General features: G+C 42.1%; 1 protein-coding gene across 1 annotated transcript in view; it reads left to right on the top strand.

Moving 5' to 3' along the window:
• CFAP251 (cilia and flagella associated protein 251) overlaps positions 1-13,917 on the top strand; it is a 63,412-nt gene that overhangs the window by 11,454 nt on the left and 38,041 nt on the right. The window contains exons 5-8 of the mRNA XM_035016946.1: positions 2,319-2,430; positions 2,699-2,779; positions 9,517-9,594; positions 11,719-11,769. Of these exons, the coding sequence (XP_034872837.1) occupies positions 2,319-2,430; positions 2,699-2,779; positions 9,517-9,594; positions 11,719-11,769 (322 nt within the window). The remainder of the gene's footprint in view (positions 1-2,318; positions 2,431-2,698; positions 2,780-9,516; positions 9,595-11,718; positions 11,770-13,917) is intronic.

Below are 13,917 nucleotides of genomic sequence, written 5' to 3'. Positions count from 1 at the left end.
GGACCCAGAAAAGATTATTTGGTTTTAGAATGAATATTCACTTTATTAAAGTTATAAGAACCATAGTTTTTCCTTAAGCTTTTCATTCAACTTATAAATCTTACTCCTTTTATAAATCTAGCATATTTTTGCAATTGCCTTTAAGGGGGTTTTGATTAATGTTTGGCCCCACTCATAGATTTGATTATTAATTCCTTTTAAACACTTTTAAACTGCACTTAGAAATTGAATATATTTGGTTTTATCTTTAAGGTCTTTAGTAGTCTGATTAAAAAATAAACCCTTCACCCATACTTAAGTAATTCCTGTAAATCTAATAAATTAGACATAACTATGGCAAATCTTACGTTCTCATAAGTATTCTAATATTGTTTATAAACCAATGTGATTTGAATTTAAAATCACAAGTCTAAATCAACTACAGGCTTTAAATTAGAATCACAAATCTAATCCATCAGAGGCTCTAATACGTTAATTCTCTTAAACATCACCCATTCCTAAACAAAATAAACAAATTCTCTTCCCACCAATATGTTTATAATACAGGCCCAACTGACATCACTGTCTCTATATTTAATTCTGAATATCCACAGGGATAAGATGCTTTTCCCCACTAAGGACATCACTGTGTCATTCACAGCAGTATTAGGACTGCCTTCCCAAGTGCATCTGGGGGCAACTTCCCAGGGGGATGAGGTCTTCTCAAGCGACAGAGAACCAGCCAGGTCCTCAGCTGGGGCACAGACTTGGTCCCAGCCAGTTGGGGCCCCGAAGTGACCTCTGAGGCCTGTTGATGTTTCCCGTAGCAAGGGCTCCGTAATGAAAAACAGTGGGGAACCACCAGCCCTTGTATGTGGATTAGGACTTCCTACCACCGGCCCTTCACTGCCAGTGCAGGTCGGGGACTTCCCGCCCCTCACCCCATCGCTCCCATCCTTGCTTCTGCTGTCTCCTGCATCTCTTGGGCTCTCTTAGATACTTAAATATCTAATTTAATTCTGCATGTGACAAGGCTTTGCCTGCTTCTTAAGGTCTACAGTCTTGCCAGTGACACAGTACAGAGGTGAATGAGGGAAAAAAAAATGAAAGTCCCTCCTCACCCAAACACGTCTCCAGAGTCACCCTTGTTTAGTTTGGAGTCCCGTCCTCTGGACTCCTCTGTGCACAGAAATGCATGCACTCTCTCTCCCTCACTCAGGATGATGCTACCTACACTGTTTTGCAGTTTGCTTTTTTCACAAAATTTTGGTCACCGTCCCACATCTACTTCATTCTTTTTGAGAATAGCCTAGTTTTTCATTATATGGTTATGTCATGATATTTTTTAACAGTTCCCACATCCATGGATATTTGTGTTGTTTCCAGATTTTTTTCCATTAAAGCAGTGCCACAGTGAACATGAATTTATATCTATCTGTTTACTTTTGCTATTGTTTTTCTGGGAAAATGCTGTGTAAGAGGAATTGTTGGGTCATAGGGTATGTACATTTAAAATTTTAATAGATGCAGCTAAGTTGCTGTCTAGAAAGCTTGGGCTTATTTATATTCCCGCTTAGGTGGGAGGGCGCTTGTTTTCCTGAGAGCTGGGGTATTGTCCCAGGCATCTTTTTTCATATTTCCATCCTTCGTGCCTGGCACAGAATCAGCACTCAATAGTGAGTGACGGCTGACTTCATGAAGAGAACAAATAGCACATTTGCTTATGCTGAGTTAGTTTTATTTTTTTTTTAATTGAGGTAAAATTCACATAACGTAAAATTCACTATTGTAAAGTATGCAGTTCAATGGCATTTAGCACATTTACAGTGTTGTATTCCTGTATTCCACCTGTATTCCAACTGCTTTTTAAAAAAAAGATTTTAAAGTAATCTCTATGCCCAGCGTGGGGCTCGAACTCACAACCCTGAGATCAGGAGTTGCATGCTCCACCGACTGAGCCAACCAGGCGCCCCTGGTTCCAAAATATTTTCAACCCTCCAAAAGGAAAACCCAAAACCATCAGCTGTCACTCCCATTCCCCTTGGCAGCCACCAATCTGCGTTGTCCCTATGGCTTTCCTAATTCTGGACTTTTCTTATCAATGGACTCATACAACATGTGGTCTTTGTGCCAGTCTTCTCTCACTTCCCATTATGTTTTCGGGGTCCACCCCTGGTACAGCAGGGGTCCGCGCTTCATTCCTTTGTACGGCTGAATCATAGTTCATTGTATGGATGGACCACGTTTGGTTCCTCCATAGCCATTGGGCTTTTGAAGTGAGTCTGTCTGGGAAGCAAGGCAGACCCCCAAAATGGGTGTCCCCCTGCCCTGTTCTGCAGCATTCCTGTGCACACGATATTTGACAGCTGCGCAGACGGCAACGGCATCGGGGCCATAGCCATCACCCGGGACGCCAAGTATCTGGCAACCATCTCGGATGCTGAAATCCAGGTATGGGGCCCTTGGAGTCCGCCTCAGCGGGCTGGCCAGCCTGTCGAGTGTGTCCTGGTGAGCAGCTCTGCTCAGGCCACGTGGCATCTGTGATGCTCTCAGGGAACGACCGGACCCCATGGCCCCTTGTCGGGGGCTCTCTCCCTGGGGCTTAGCTCACGGTGCCGTGCTCCGTGAGCCGAAGTTACAGGGTTAGCACGAGAGGTGTAGGGTACTTCAGCAGCCTTCAGGAACCTTCTCATTCTCCTCTATCTGCTGTCACTCACAGAAAGTTTGCATCTGGAGGTGGACTTTAGCAGTGGAAACGCCAGCGTGTACGCTCAACCTTCCCAAAGAGTATGGTGTTCAGGTGAGCTCCTGATGAGTCTGTAAAGATCTGTCTACAGTTACACTGAACCCAGGTCCAAACCTACTTTTGGTTTTGCTGGAGTTTGGTTATGGTACACTAGAGTTTGTAAAAAACCACTTTCATATCCTTGATCTCATTTTAATCTTGATGATAGTTAGCAACATTTTTTTAAGCATTTGTTATATGCCAGATGCTGCTAAGTTCTTTACATAAGGTATCTCAAGCAATCCATGCAAACATGCTGAGAAGGAGTTATTTAGTAACATCTGTGGAATGCTACTATTAATTACTAGATAATTTGTCTAAAGTCATGGTCCAGCAGCCTTTTCTATTCTAGAAGCATGCCCTTCACTACTCCTAATATCCAGAAATTATTAGTCTCAATTTGCTTGAAGTGACTTCCCAAGGACACCCACAAAGTTGACTCTGCTGTTCTGCATCGTCTTACTCATCCTTGCATCCTTCATCCTACGCTTGCTGAGTACCTACTATGCGCCAGACACTGTGGAAAGTACATACCTGGATGCTGGACCTAGAACCCAGTCAGAGGTCTAGGTCTCTGAAAAAATTTCCTCACAGCTTTTGTAAGCTGAGCTGATACAGTAGCCACCAGCCATAGTGAGTTTTTCTATTGCTGCAAAAAGCCCCTCTGGGATTTTGCTAGAGATTGCATTGAATCTACGGGTTGCTTTGGGTAGTTGTTGTCCTCTTTTTTTTTTTTTTTTTTTTAAGGATTTTTATTTATTTATTTGAGAGAGAGAATGAGAGACAGAGAGCACGAGAGGGAAGAGGGTCAGAGGGAGAAGCAAACCCCCTGCTGAGCAGGGAGCCCGATGTGGGACTCGATCCCGGGACTCCAGGATCATGACCTGAGCCGAAGGCAGTCGCTTAACCAACTGAGCCACCCAGGCGCCCAGTTGTTGTCCTCTTAATGCCCGGGCACAGGCCGTCTTTCCATTTACTTATGTCTTCATGAATTTCCTTCAGCAGGGTAGCTTGCGGTGTACAAATCTTTCACCTAAGATTTATTCCTAGGTATTTTTATGCTATCATAAGTGGATTCGTGTTCTTAATTTCCTTCTTGGGTTGTTCATTGCTAGTATATAGAAACTCAACTCATTTTTATGTGATTTTGTGTCATGAAACTTTGCAGAATACATGTGGCTACTTAGATTTAAATCAATTAAAGTGAGATAAAACTACAAATTCATTTCCTCAACATCACTACATTTCAAGTACTCACCAGCCACCTTAGTGGCCGCCATGTTTGACTGAACAGATGAGCGAACATCTCCGTCACGACGGAACATGCTGTTGGACAGCAGTGCAAGGCTCCAAGTCTGGAAGGGCTCTGCCATCAGCCTGCCTGCGCTCCTGCCCACCCAGCTGAACCGAATCCCTCGATTTGGCCTTGAGTCACAAAGGGCGAGTGAGCGCTCAGCATGGCCTGGCTTTCTAATAGGCTGGCTGTTTCATTTCTAGAGACGACTGTCTCACCTCCTCCGAGCTCCCCAGCCCTTCCTCTTCCTCTCGGCTGATGACCTCTCTCATTTTGCGTTGAGAGAACGGAGGCCATCGGATACAAACACTGGCCTGTTCTCACTCCCAGGCCTACAGCCTGCTTTCAACCTCACCACCGTGTCTTGCCCCTCTAAGTGTTGGAGAGGCCAGGGCACGAGATGCCATCCCTCTCACGTGCTCAAGGTCCTCTCCCGCAGTGATCAGCTCTCCCTCTACTGGATGGTTATCCCCTCCGCAGATGCACATGCTTTCGTGTCACCCATTTTTGGAGAACGCCATTGACAGCGCATCTCCTTCCAGTTCTTGCTCTCTGCGCCTCTTCATAGTAACACATCTCTGAAGAGCTGTCTATACCCACTTCCTTACTTCATCATCTCTTGCTTTTTTGTGCACAAAATATTTGATCTCTTTGTATTTTCATTGCTTAATAAGGCATACATGTAAAATGTGTACATTTTAAGGAACAAAACAGAATGTACCTGTGTGTTTACTGCCAGGTCAAGAAAGAGCATCACCCAAACCCTAGAAGTCCCTTTGTCCTCCTTCCCCAATCTCATCCCCAACCTTGCTTTCTATAGTTAACCAGTGTCCCAGATTTTGTGTTACATATTCTCTTGCTTTCCTTTATACTTTTTCTAGCAATGTATGTATTCCTCAGTACTCTCTCTTTTTTTTTTTGAGTGCGCACGCGCATGCGCGCGCGCAAGAGAGAGAGAGAGAGAGAGTGTGTGTGTGTCTGTGTGCGTGACCCGGGAGGGGCAGAAAGAGAGGGAGAGAGAGAATCTCAAGCAGACTCCACACTGCATGCAGAGCCCGACATGGGGCTTGATCTCAGGACTCTGAGATCATGACCTGAGCCCAAATCAAGAGTTGAATACTTAACCAACTGAGCCACCCAGGCGCCACCCCCACCTTTTTTTAAGTAGGCTCCATACCCAACATAGGGCTGGAATTCAAGACCCCGAGATCAAGAGCTGCACACTCTACTGACTGAGCAGCCAGGCACCCCTCCATCAGTACTACCCTGTTCTGTTTTACCTGTTTTGTTTGTTACATATTTGGAGTCATAATTGCTTCATTTTCTCCCCCTTGTTTCTGAGATTCATCCATGTTGATTATTGAGCTATAATTCATTAATTTTCACTGCTATAGAGTCTCTCCTTGTTTGAGTATAATACAGCTCATTTATCCTACTGATGATGAACATTTTGGTTCTTTTGATCTGTCTTCCACCCACCCATGGCTCTACCAGATCTGTTTATCACGGTTGGTCGGTGGTGTTTCCAAGTCAACGAGCACTATTAAATCCTCAGTAGCACCCCTCCCAGTGGGGGTTCAAGACACCTTTCCTGCTGGCTCACTGACCTTTCCTGGGCTCCTTTGTGGGCTTGTCCTCTTTCTTTCTTTTCTTTCTTTCTTTCTTTCTTTCTTTCTTTCTTTCTTTCTTTCTTTCTTTCTTTCTTTCTTTCTTTCTTTCTTTCTTAAAAGATTTTATTTATTTATTTGACAGAGAGAGAGCACAAGTAGGGGAAGCAGCAGAGGGAGAAGCAGGCTCCCCACTGAGCAGGGAGCCCAATGTGGGGCTCAGTCCCGGGACCCTGGGATCATGACCTGAGCCGAAGGCAGATGCTTAATGATTGAGCCACCTGGGCACCCCGCTTGTCCTCTTTCATTGCACACCTTCTAACTGTTGGCAGGCCTCAGGGTTGAGTTGTGGGAGCTCCTTTTCTTGCTACACCTTCTTCCTGGGTGTTCTCATCCATTCCTATGTCTTTTAAGTACTGTGTACTCTGAAGATGCATTCCAAAATCCTTCCTCCCCTCTCCGTTTCTACTGCCACCACAGCTCCCTGCATGACTACAACATCCTCCCAGCTGATCTGTGTTCACTCTTGTCCCAATCCTACCAGTCTTCCTGCAGCAGTCAGAGTGATAATTCTTAAATAAGCAAAACGGATTATATCACTCTCTTACTTCAAGTTTTTGTTTTTTTTTTAAGATTTTATTTATTCATCTGAGACACAGAGATACAGAGAGAGAGAGAGAGAGAGGAGAGAGCCTGAGCAGGGAGAGAGGTAGAGGGAGAAGGAGAAGCAGGCTCCTTGCTGAGCCAGGAGCCCGCTGTGGGACTCGATCCCACAACCCTGGGATCATGACCTGAGCCGAAGGCAGACGCTTAGCCATCTGAGCCATCCAGGCACTCCTCTTACTGCAAGTCTTTGAGTGACTTTCCATTGTGATGGGAATAAACCTCAACTCCCCCTCCACCCATCTCCCAACATCTACCCTCCTGTTTATTAATGTTTATTAGTTTGCATACCCTAGAATTTTACAGAATGGACTCTTTTTGTGGAGGGCTCTGGCTTCTTTCATTCAGTTTAATTTTTGAGATTCATCCATGTGTGGAGCAATAGTTTATTCCTTCTTATTATTCTTTATGTGTCCTTTATAATGTTAATGCTGAATAGCCATGCATTGAATGGATATGTCACAATTTCTTTATTCACTGTTAAAAGACATTTGCACTGTTTCCTATTTGTGGCTTTTGAAAACAAAGGTGCATGAAATTTCATGCACAAGTCTTTGTAGGGATATATGCTTTCATTTCTCTTGGTAATTATCTATGTTTTTCAAGGCTGTTTTCCCTAACTATAGGATTGTAGGTTGGTAGTTCTCTTATTTCAGTACTTTGAAGATGTTATTCCATTTTCTTCAGACTTAACACCATTTCTGTTGAGAAGTCAACTGTCAATCTTTTTTTTTTTTTAAAGATTTTATTTATTTATTTGACAGAGAGAGACACAGCGAGAGAGGGAACACAAGCAGGGGGAGTGGGAGAGGGAGAAGCAGACCTCCCGCAGAGCGGGGAGCCTGATGTGGGGCTCAATCCCAGGACTCTGGGATCATGACCTGAGCCGAAGGCAGACGCTTAACGACTGAGCCTCCCAGGCACCCCAGCTGTCGATCTTATTGTTCCCTCTTTTGGAAGTTGTGTGTCTTCCCCCTCCTGCTCCATTCTGGCTGCTTTTAAGATTTTCTGCTGGTTGTCAGCAGTTTTTGATGACTGTATGTATATAGATATGTTGTTGATTTAAAAAAAATCCAAAACTAGGTGCTGGCTGGCTGAGTCAGTGGAGCATGCAACTCTTGATCTTGGGTCATGAGTTTGAGGCCCACGTTGGGCATAGAGATTACTTACAAAAAAGGATAAATAAATAAAAATTAAAATCTAAAAAAAAAAAATACCCAAAACACATCTTTTGGGGTTCTTTGAACTTGGGATGTCTTATCTTTCCTCAGTTTTGCAAAATTCTCCACCACTGCTTCTTTAAACATTACTTTTATCACCTTTTTAAAATCTTTCCTCACCTTCTGGAGCTCCAATTATACGTACATTAGACCCATCTTGTCCTATATGTCTCTTATTGTCTTGTCTATATTTTCTGTTCTTTTGTGTCTTTATCCTTCAGTCTGGATATTTTCTCCTATAATTTATCTTCCCTTCGTACTGACTAATTATTTCTTTGGCTATATTCAATTTTCTATTAAATCCTATTTTGAGTTTTTTTTTTAATAATTTTTTTCAGATCTAGAATTTCCATTTAATTCTTTTTAAAAATAGAGTTCTTTGCTGAGATTACCCATCTTGTCCTCTACTTTCTTGCACATCGTGACCACAGTTATTGTCAAGTCTGTGTGTCAATACTATACCTGCATCTCCTGCAGATGATTGCTTCCCTCCTCAGTTGTCAGTCATTTAGATATGTCTCTTTCATATGCCTGGTTATGTTTTCATCAAATGCCCAATGTCGTACTTTAAAAAGTATAGGAATAATTTGAGGCTCAGGATGATAACTTCCTCCGAGGAAGACTTACTTTTGCTTCTTGCTGGGCATCTGGCAAAGTTAATCAGAGATTAACTTTGATTAATTGAATCATAGATTGCAGTGATTTGCGACTGATTTCCAGCCTTCGTGAGATCTTGTCCACGCACTTGCTTCCATCTGATCTTCCCCACCCCTTCCCACCCCCCAGGCCTTTGAGCTGTCCTGAAATTACTTCTCAGACACTGGCACTGGTCCTTTACATTCCTGGAGTAGGCAAGGAATAGGCGATGGGGTAGAGGTGGCAGAAATGGAACTTAAGACATGTTTCTAGAATCCGTCTCCTGGGGCTGCCCCCTGCAGCCCTTCACGTCAGGCTGCAGCCACCCTGTCCCACCCACATACCCTGGCAGGACACGCGCCTGAGTCTCCCCAGGGATCTCCACTGTGTTGTTGCTGTTGTTTAGCTTCTGCATTTTGTGGTTTCCTCACTTCCATAGTTACTGCAGGGTTGATTTTTGGGAAGGGAGCCAGGCAGCCCATGCTATTCACCATGTTGGCAAGAATCAGAAACTCTTTCCGGTATTTGGCATTCATTCCAAGTTACCTTGTGGCCTTGTCAAATTTAGAAATGTGTATGCAGCAGTTTTTGCCCAAAAGGACACAGAGTAAAGGCTATTAGTGAATATTGTGCTACTTTTGCTTGTTCCAATTTACAGATGATGAATTATAATAAATAAGACTAAATAAGGGGGCGCCTGGGTGGCTCAGTTGGTTAAGCGACTGCCTTCGGCTCAGGTCATGATCCTGGAGTCCCGGGATCGAGTCCCGCATTGGGCTCCCTGCTTGGCAGGGAGTCTGCTTCTCCCTCTGAACCCTCCTCCCTCTCATGCTCTCTCTCTATCATTCCCTCTCTCTCTCAATAAATAAATAAAAATCTTAAAAAAAAAGACTAAATAAGAAAGGGAACACATTTGAGACCATTAATTTTAACACTCAGTGTTTAAATTATATTCCTGTTGCTTACAAAATGCCGTGTATTTTTCTTTTTTTTTTTTTTTTTAAAGATTTTATTTATTTCTTTGACAGAGAGAGACACAGCGAGAGAGGGAACACAAGCAGGGGGAGTGGGAGAGGGAGAAGCAGGCTCCCCGCTGAGCAGGGAGCCCGATGTGGGACTTGATCCCAGGACCCTGGGACCATGACCTGAGCCGAAGGCAGACGCTTAACGACTGAGCCACCCAGGCGCTCCTGCCGTGTTTTTTTTCTGTTTTATATTCCTACTCAGCTATTTATTATAATAAAAATATTATTTATTTTTAACATTTAGCTTAGCCAGAGAGAAACAGAAAATTTATTGTAATGTAATATATTTCCATACTTTATATTTCAGAACTACCTTACGTTTAATCCAACAAATAATAAAGAATTGGTGAGCAATAGTAAAACACAGGCAATATATTATTTGTGGGTAAGTAGAAATATTTTGATTTGTCTTAAATGTAGGGACAAGTATATATTCATTCCCTGAGTATAGATGTTTTGGTAATGTAACAATATAGTATCTACTTAGGAAGCAATAAATATGTATTAAAATGGTTTGATTTAATTATAGCATTTATTTTAGTCTCGTTGGAAATTAGTGTATTAAATCAGAAGCAGATAATTTAAATTTCATTTAATTTTTTAAAATAATGAAGCAAATATTTATTTGAATGTATTTAACAGGTTTAAAAAATACAGGGTTTTTCAGGACCTTGGCTTTTACCCCCTTTTAGAAAGGAATTAGCAAACAGATCAGTAATATATATATTGACACAGGGCAGAATCATGAGATTAAAAAAAAATCAGAGTTAAACATAAAATTACCATATGACCCAGCAATTCCTAAATCCAAAAGAATTTAAAACAGGCATTCAAACAAATACATACATACAAGTGTTCATAGCAGCAGTATTCTTTGCAATAACCAAAAGGTAGAAGCAAACCAAATGTCCACCAGCTAATGAATGCATAAACAAAATGTGGTCCATCCATACAATGAACTACGATTGAGCCGTAAAAAGGAACAAGGCACTGACAACCCACTACAACGTGGGTGAACCTCGTAAACATCATGTTAAATGAAAGAAGCCAGACACGACAAGCCACAAGCTGTATGATTCCATTGATATGAAATGTCCAGAATAGGAGGATCTATTAGACGAAGTGCAGAATGGTGGTTGTCGGGGGCTGGGGGAGGGGTACACATGACAGCTTAATGGAGAGGGGGCTTCCTTTTGGGGTGATGAAAATGCCCTGGAACTAGACAGAGGGGATGGTTGCACAGCATTATTAATGTACTAAATGTCCCTGAATTGTACACTTTAAAATGATTAATGGTTGGGGCACCTGGCTGTCTCTGTCGGTGGAGCATGTGACTCTTGATCTTGGAGTTGTGAGTTCAGGCCCCACGTTGGGTGTAGAGATACTTAAAAGTAAAATCTTTATAATTACTTGAATTTAAATTTTAAAAAATGTAAAAAAAAAATCTTTTAAAAATAATAAAATGATTAATGGTTTAATTTTATGTTATGTGAATTTTACCTCAATTAAAAATGCAAAACAGGGCGCCTGGATGGCTCAGTTGGTTAAGCGACTGCCTTCGGCTCAGGTCATGATCCTGGAGTCCCTGGATCGAGTCCCGCATCAGGCTCCCTGCTCGGCAAGGAGTCTGCTTCTCCCTCTGACCCTCCTCCCTCTCATGCTCTCTGTCTCTCATTCTCTCTCTCTCAAATAAATAAATAAAATCTTAAAAAAAAAAAGCAAAACAAAAATACTGATTCAATCACTAATTTTCAGTGGTGGTCATTACTTCCCGTACTTATTGTAGCTTTAATGCCTTATAAATGTGGCCATCAGATTTGCATTTACTATCATTTAAAGTCAGTCATTTGTGGCGTTTTTTTACGTACTTGCTTTTCTTTCAGAATGTTTTTTTTTTTTTAAGATTTTATTTATGTATTTGACAGAGAGAGACACAGCGAGAGAGGGAACACAAGCAGGGGGAGTGGGAGAGGGAGAAGCAGGCTTCCCGCCGAGCAGGGAGCCTGATGCGGGGTTTGATGTGGGGTTTGATGTGGGGCTCGATCCCAGGACCCCGGGATCATGACCTGAGTGGAAGGCAGACGCTTAACGACTGAGCCACCCAGGTGCCCCTCTTTCAGAATGTTTTCAGATGTTCCTGGAGGCAGCAGATTCTCTTATCTGTAGAGATTGCAAAGCTCTGACCCTGTTTATTATTTTTTTTTTATTTTTTTTAAAGATTTTATTTATTTATTTGACAGAGACAGAGACAGTGAGAGCAGGAACACAAGCAAGGGGAGTGGGAGAGGGAGAAGCAGGCTTCCCGCCGAGGAGGGAGCCCGATGTGGGACTCGATCCCAGGACCCTGGGATCATGACCTGAGCCGAAGGCAGATGCTTAACGACTGAGCCACCCAGGCGCCCTCTGACCCTGTTTAGATGCATTTGTTTTGATCTTGTGGTTATATTAGTTCTTTCTTTTGGAAACTAGGTCTTTTTGTAGTAGTGATTATTTTTTCTGTACTTATCAGTATGAAGAGGGAAATATACTTGCTTACAGTGCCCCACGTTTAACAGAAAAAGTGAGTATGCCTATTGCATTTTTATGTGTCAGATTTTGTGGAGAGTAAATAAGTATGTGTAAGCTTAGTCACTTTGGGCTACTCTTTGTATGTCTTGATATTAAACCGTTGGGAAATCATTTGACATTTTTACTTGGGTCCTTTACCATATTGAATTGTCAGCTGAAAATAATGGAACCATTGTTCAAAATAAAATATGGAAAAGAAAGTTGACTACCTTGAGAAAATATCCAAATAAGTGATGGCTTTACTAACCTATGTGTGCTTATGACAAAGAATGGAAGTTGCTTTGGACTGATGTAATAAATAGTTGAACACGAGTGGCTCCTTTTTAGCCTACCCAGCTTTCAGAGTAACACAACACAATCTGGGTATTTAATGTTTCAGAGCCAGTAGAAAGGCGGTGAGGCAGGTGTTGGGGGAAACCATTTATCTTGCCTGCTTGCCTGGAGCGGTCTCATCTGAGGTGGACCTCGGGTCCTGTCTCCTGCAGCAACTGCATTTGACACCCATGTAATCTGCCCTCAGTGAGCACCTTATGGTGTTTCTTCTGCTTCCTTTCTTTACTCTTGGTACGATTTACAGAAATTTATTTTTAAGAGGGCATGCCAAAAAAAAGAAAAAAAAGATGAGATGGATGAATACAAAGAGAGATTATTCTGTCTGCAAACTCTTTCTCATAAATCAAAGTTATCAAACAATAAAGCCAATTCTCATTTATTCCTGGCAGTTTCGTTCCATAAAGTCTCCGCAGACCTCAGTTAGTGAATACAAGATCATTGCTCCTAGGAGAAATACAGGATTGGGTTCCTGCCAGCCTCGGGTCAGAACAATTTCATCAACAGATCAATACATAACCTTGTTTTATGTGTGTTTTTGTTTGAAGACACCGTGTTTAATACATAATGTTGATTCATTAGCATTGATGCACAGCCAATAGCTCTGGAACGCATGCCTGAATGAAGTTTATCTAACTCAGGTATATTCTCCGGAAGGTACTTCATGGCCTTCTCACACTTAGGAATGCTAGACAGCATTTCAGTAGCATATTTGCGGCTAGTTTGAATACTGCCATCATCAACAGAAAGCACCTCAAAAACGTGAACAACATGGCACTAAACAGACCCTGAAAAGGATACTTGTTTACAGTTTGAGAGCTGAAACAAGAAGGCAGAGCATGTCCTTGCTCGACCTCGGCAGGAATGTGCGCACAGGGAAAGTCAAATTTTTGCCACTCTGCACGTGCACGTGTCTGCAAACGATCATGAAAGTGCCATGAGGGTTGATTTTGGGTCATAAATAAATTTTAGGGAGTAGGTGAATTTGCAAATACAGAACACACAAACGAGGACTGACTTCAGCTTGAAATGAAAATGCCTTGTATGGAAGCAGAACAGCTCTTAGGAAGAACCTGATGCCCTTACTTGACCAGTTATTGTTTTACTAACCGTCTTGTGTTTAAGACAGAAGAGGTGAGCCTTAGGGTCTTCTCCGTGTGGTTAGAGAACCGGGCAGCAAACCTGCTGTATTGCATGACAAATGGAGGAGTTTCTTTGATTTATTCATTCATTAAACACTCCCTGAGGGGCTCCATTCACACTCTGGGTTCTTTCTACACTTGGTCTCCAAGACATTGCCTAAGAAAGATGGCCCTAGTGCCTTATTTTATGTAGCACAAATTTCTTGAGGAGTCAGGGGCATGTCTGTGTATAGTACTTAATTTCTACTGATGGGAAAATGGTTTATGGGAAAAAAAGTTTATAATTACAAGACTGGGATAATTATTTTTGTGATATCTTACAACTGGAGCATGCTTTTGCTCACGATAGACATTAGTTTCATCAGTCTCTGAAACCTCAGTAAGAGAAATTGAACAGGTATAAACAAGTGGTTAAACACCTTTTCATTTGCTTTAAGCAAACAGTTTAATTAACCCAGTACACAACCCTTCACTTGCTCCTAGCAAACCTTCAGAGGTTCAGAATGGCCTGCACCACGGCAATCCACGGGGGAGAGATTTCTTAGTGATTGGTTTTTTAATTGTATCTTTTTCCTACTGTAAATCAATGTAATATTATAAAATATGCCATATTGACAAATGCTTTGTTTTATATTTATTACCACTGTAACTTATAATCTGTCTTTTGA

This window comes from Mirounga leonina, unplaced genomic scaffold (genome assembly GCF_011800145.1).
Source record: "Mirounga leonina isolate KUSES-001 unplaced genomic scaffold, KU_Mleo_1.0 Mir_171, whole genome shotgun sequence".
In the NCBI taxonomy this organism is placed as follows: Eukaryota; Metazoa; Chordata; class Mammalia; order Carnivora; family Phocidae; genus Mirounga; species Mirounga leonina.
This window is presented reverse-complemented; position numbering and strand designations above follow the sequence as displayed.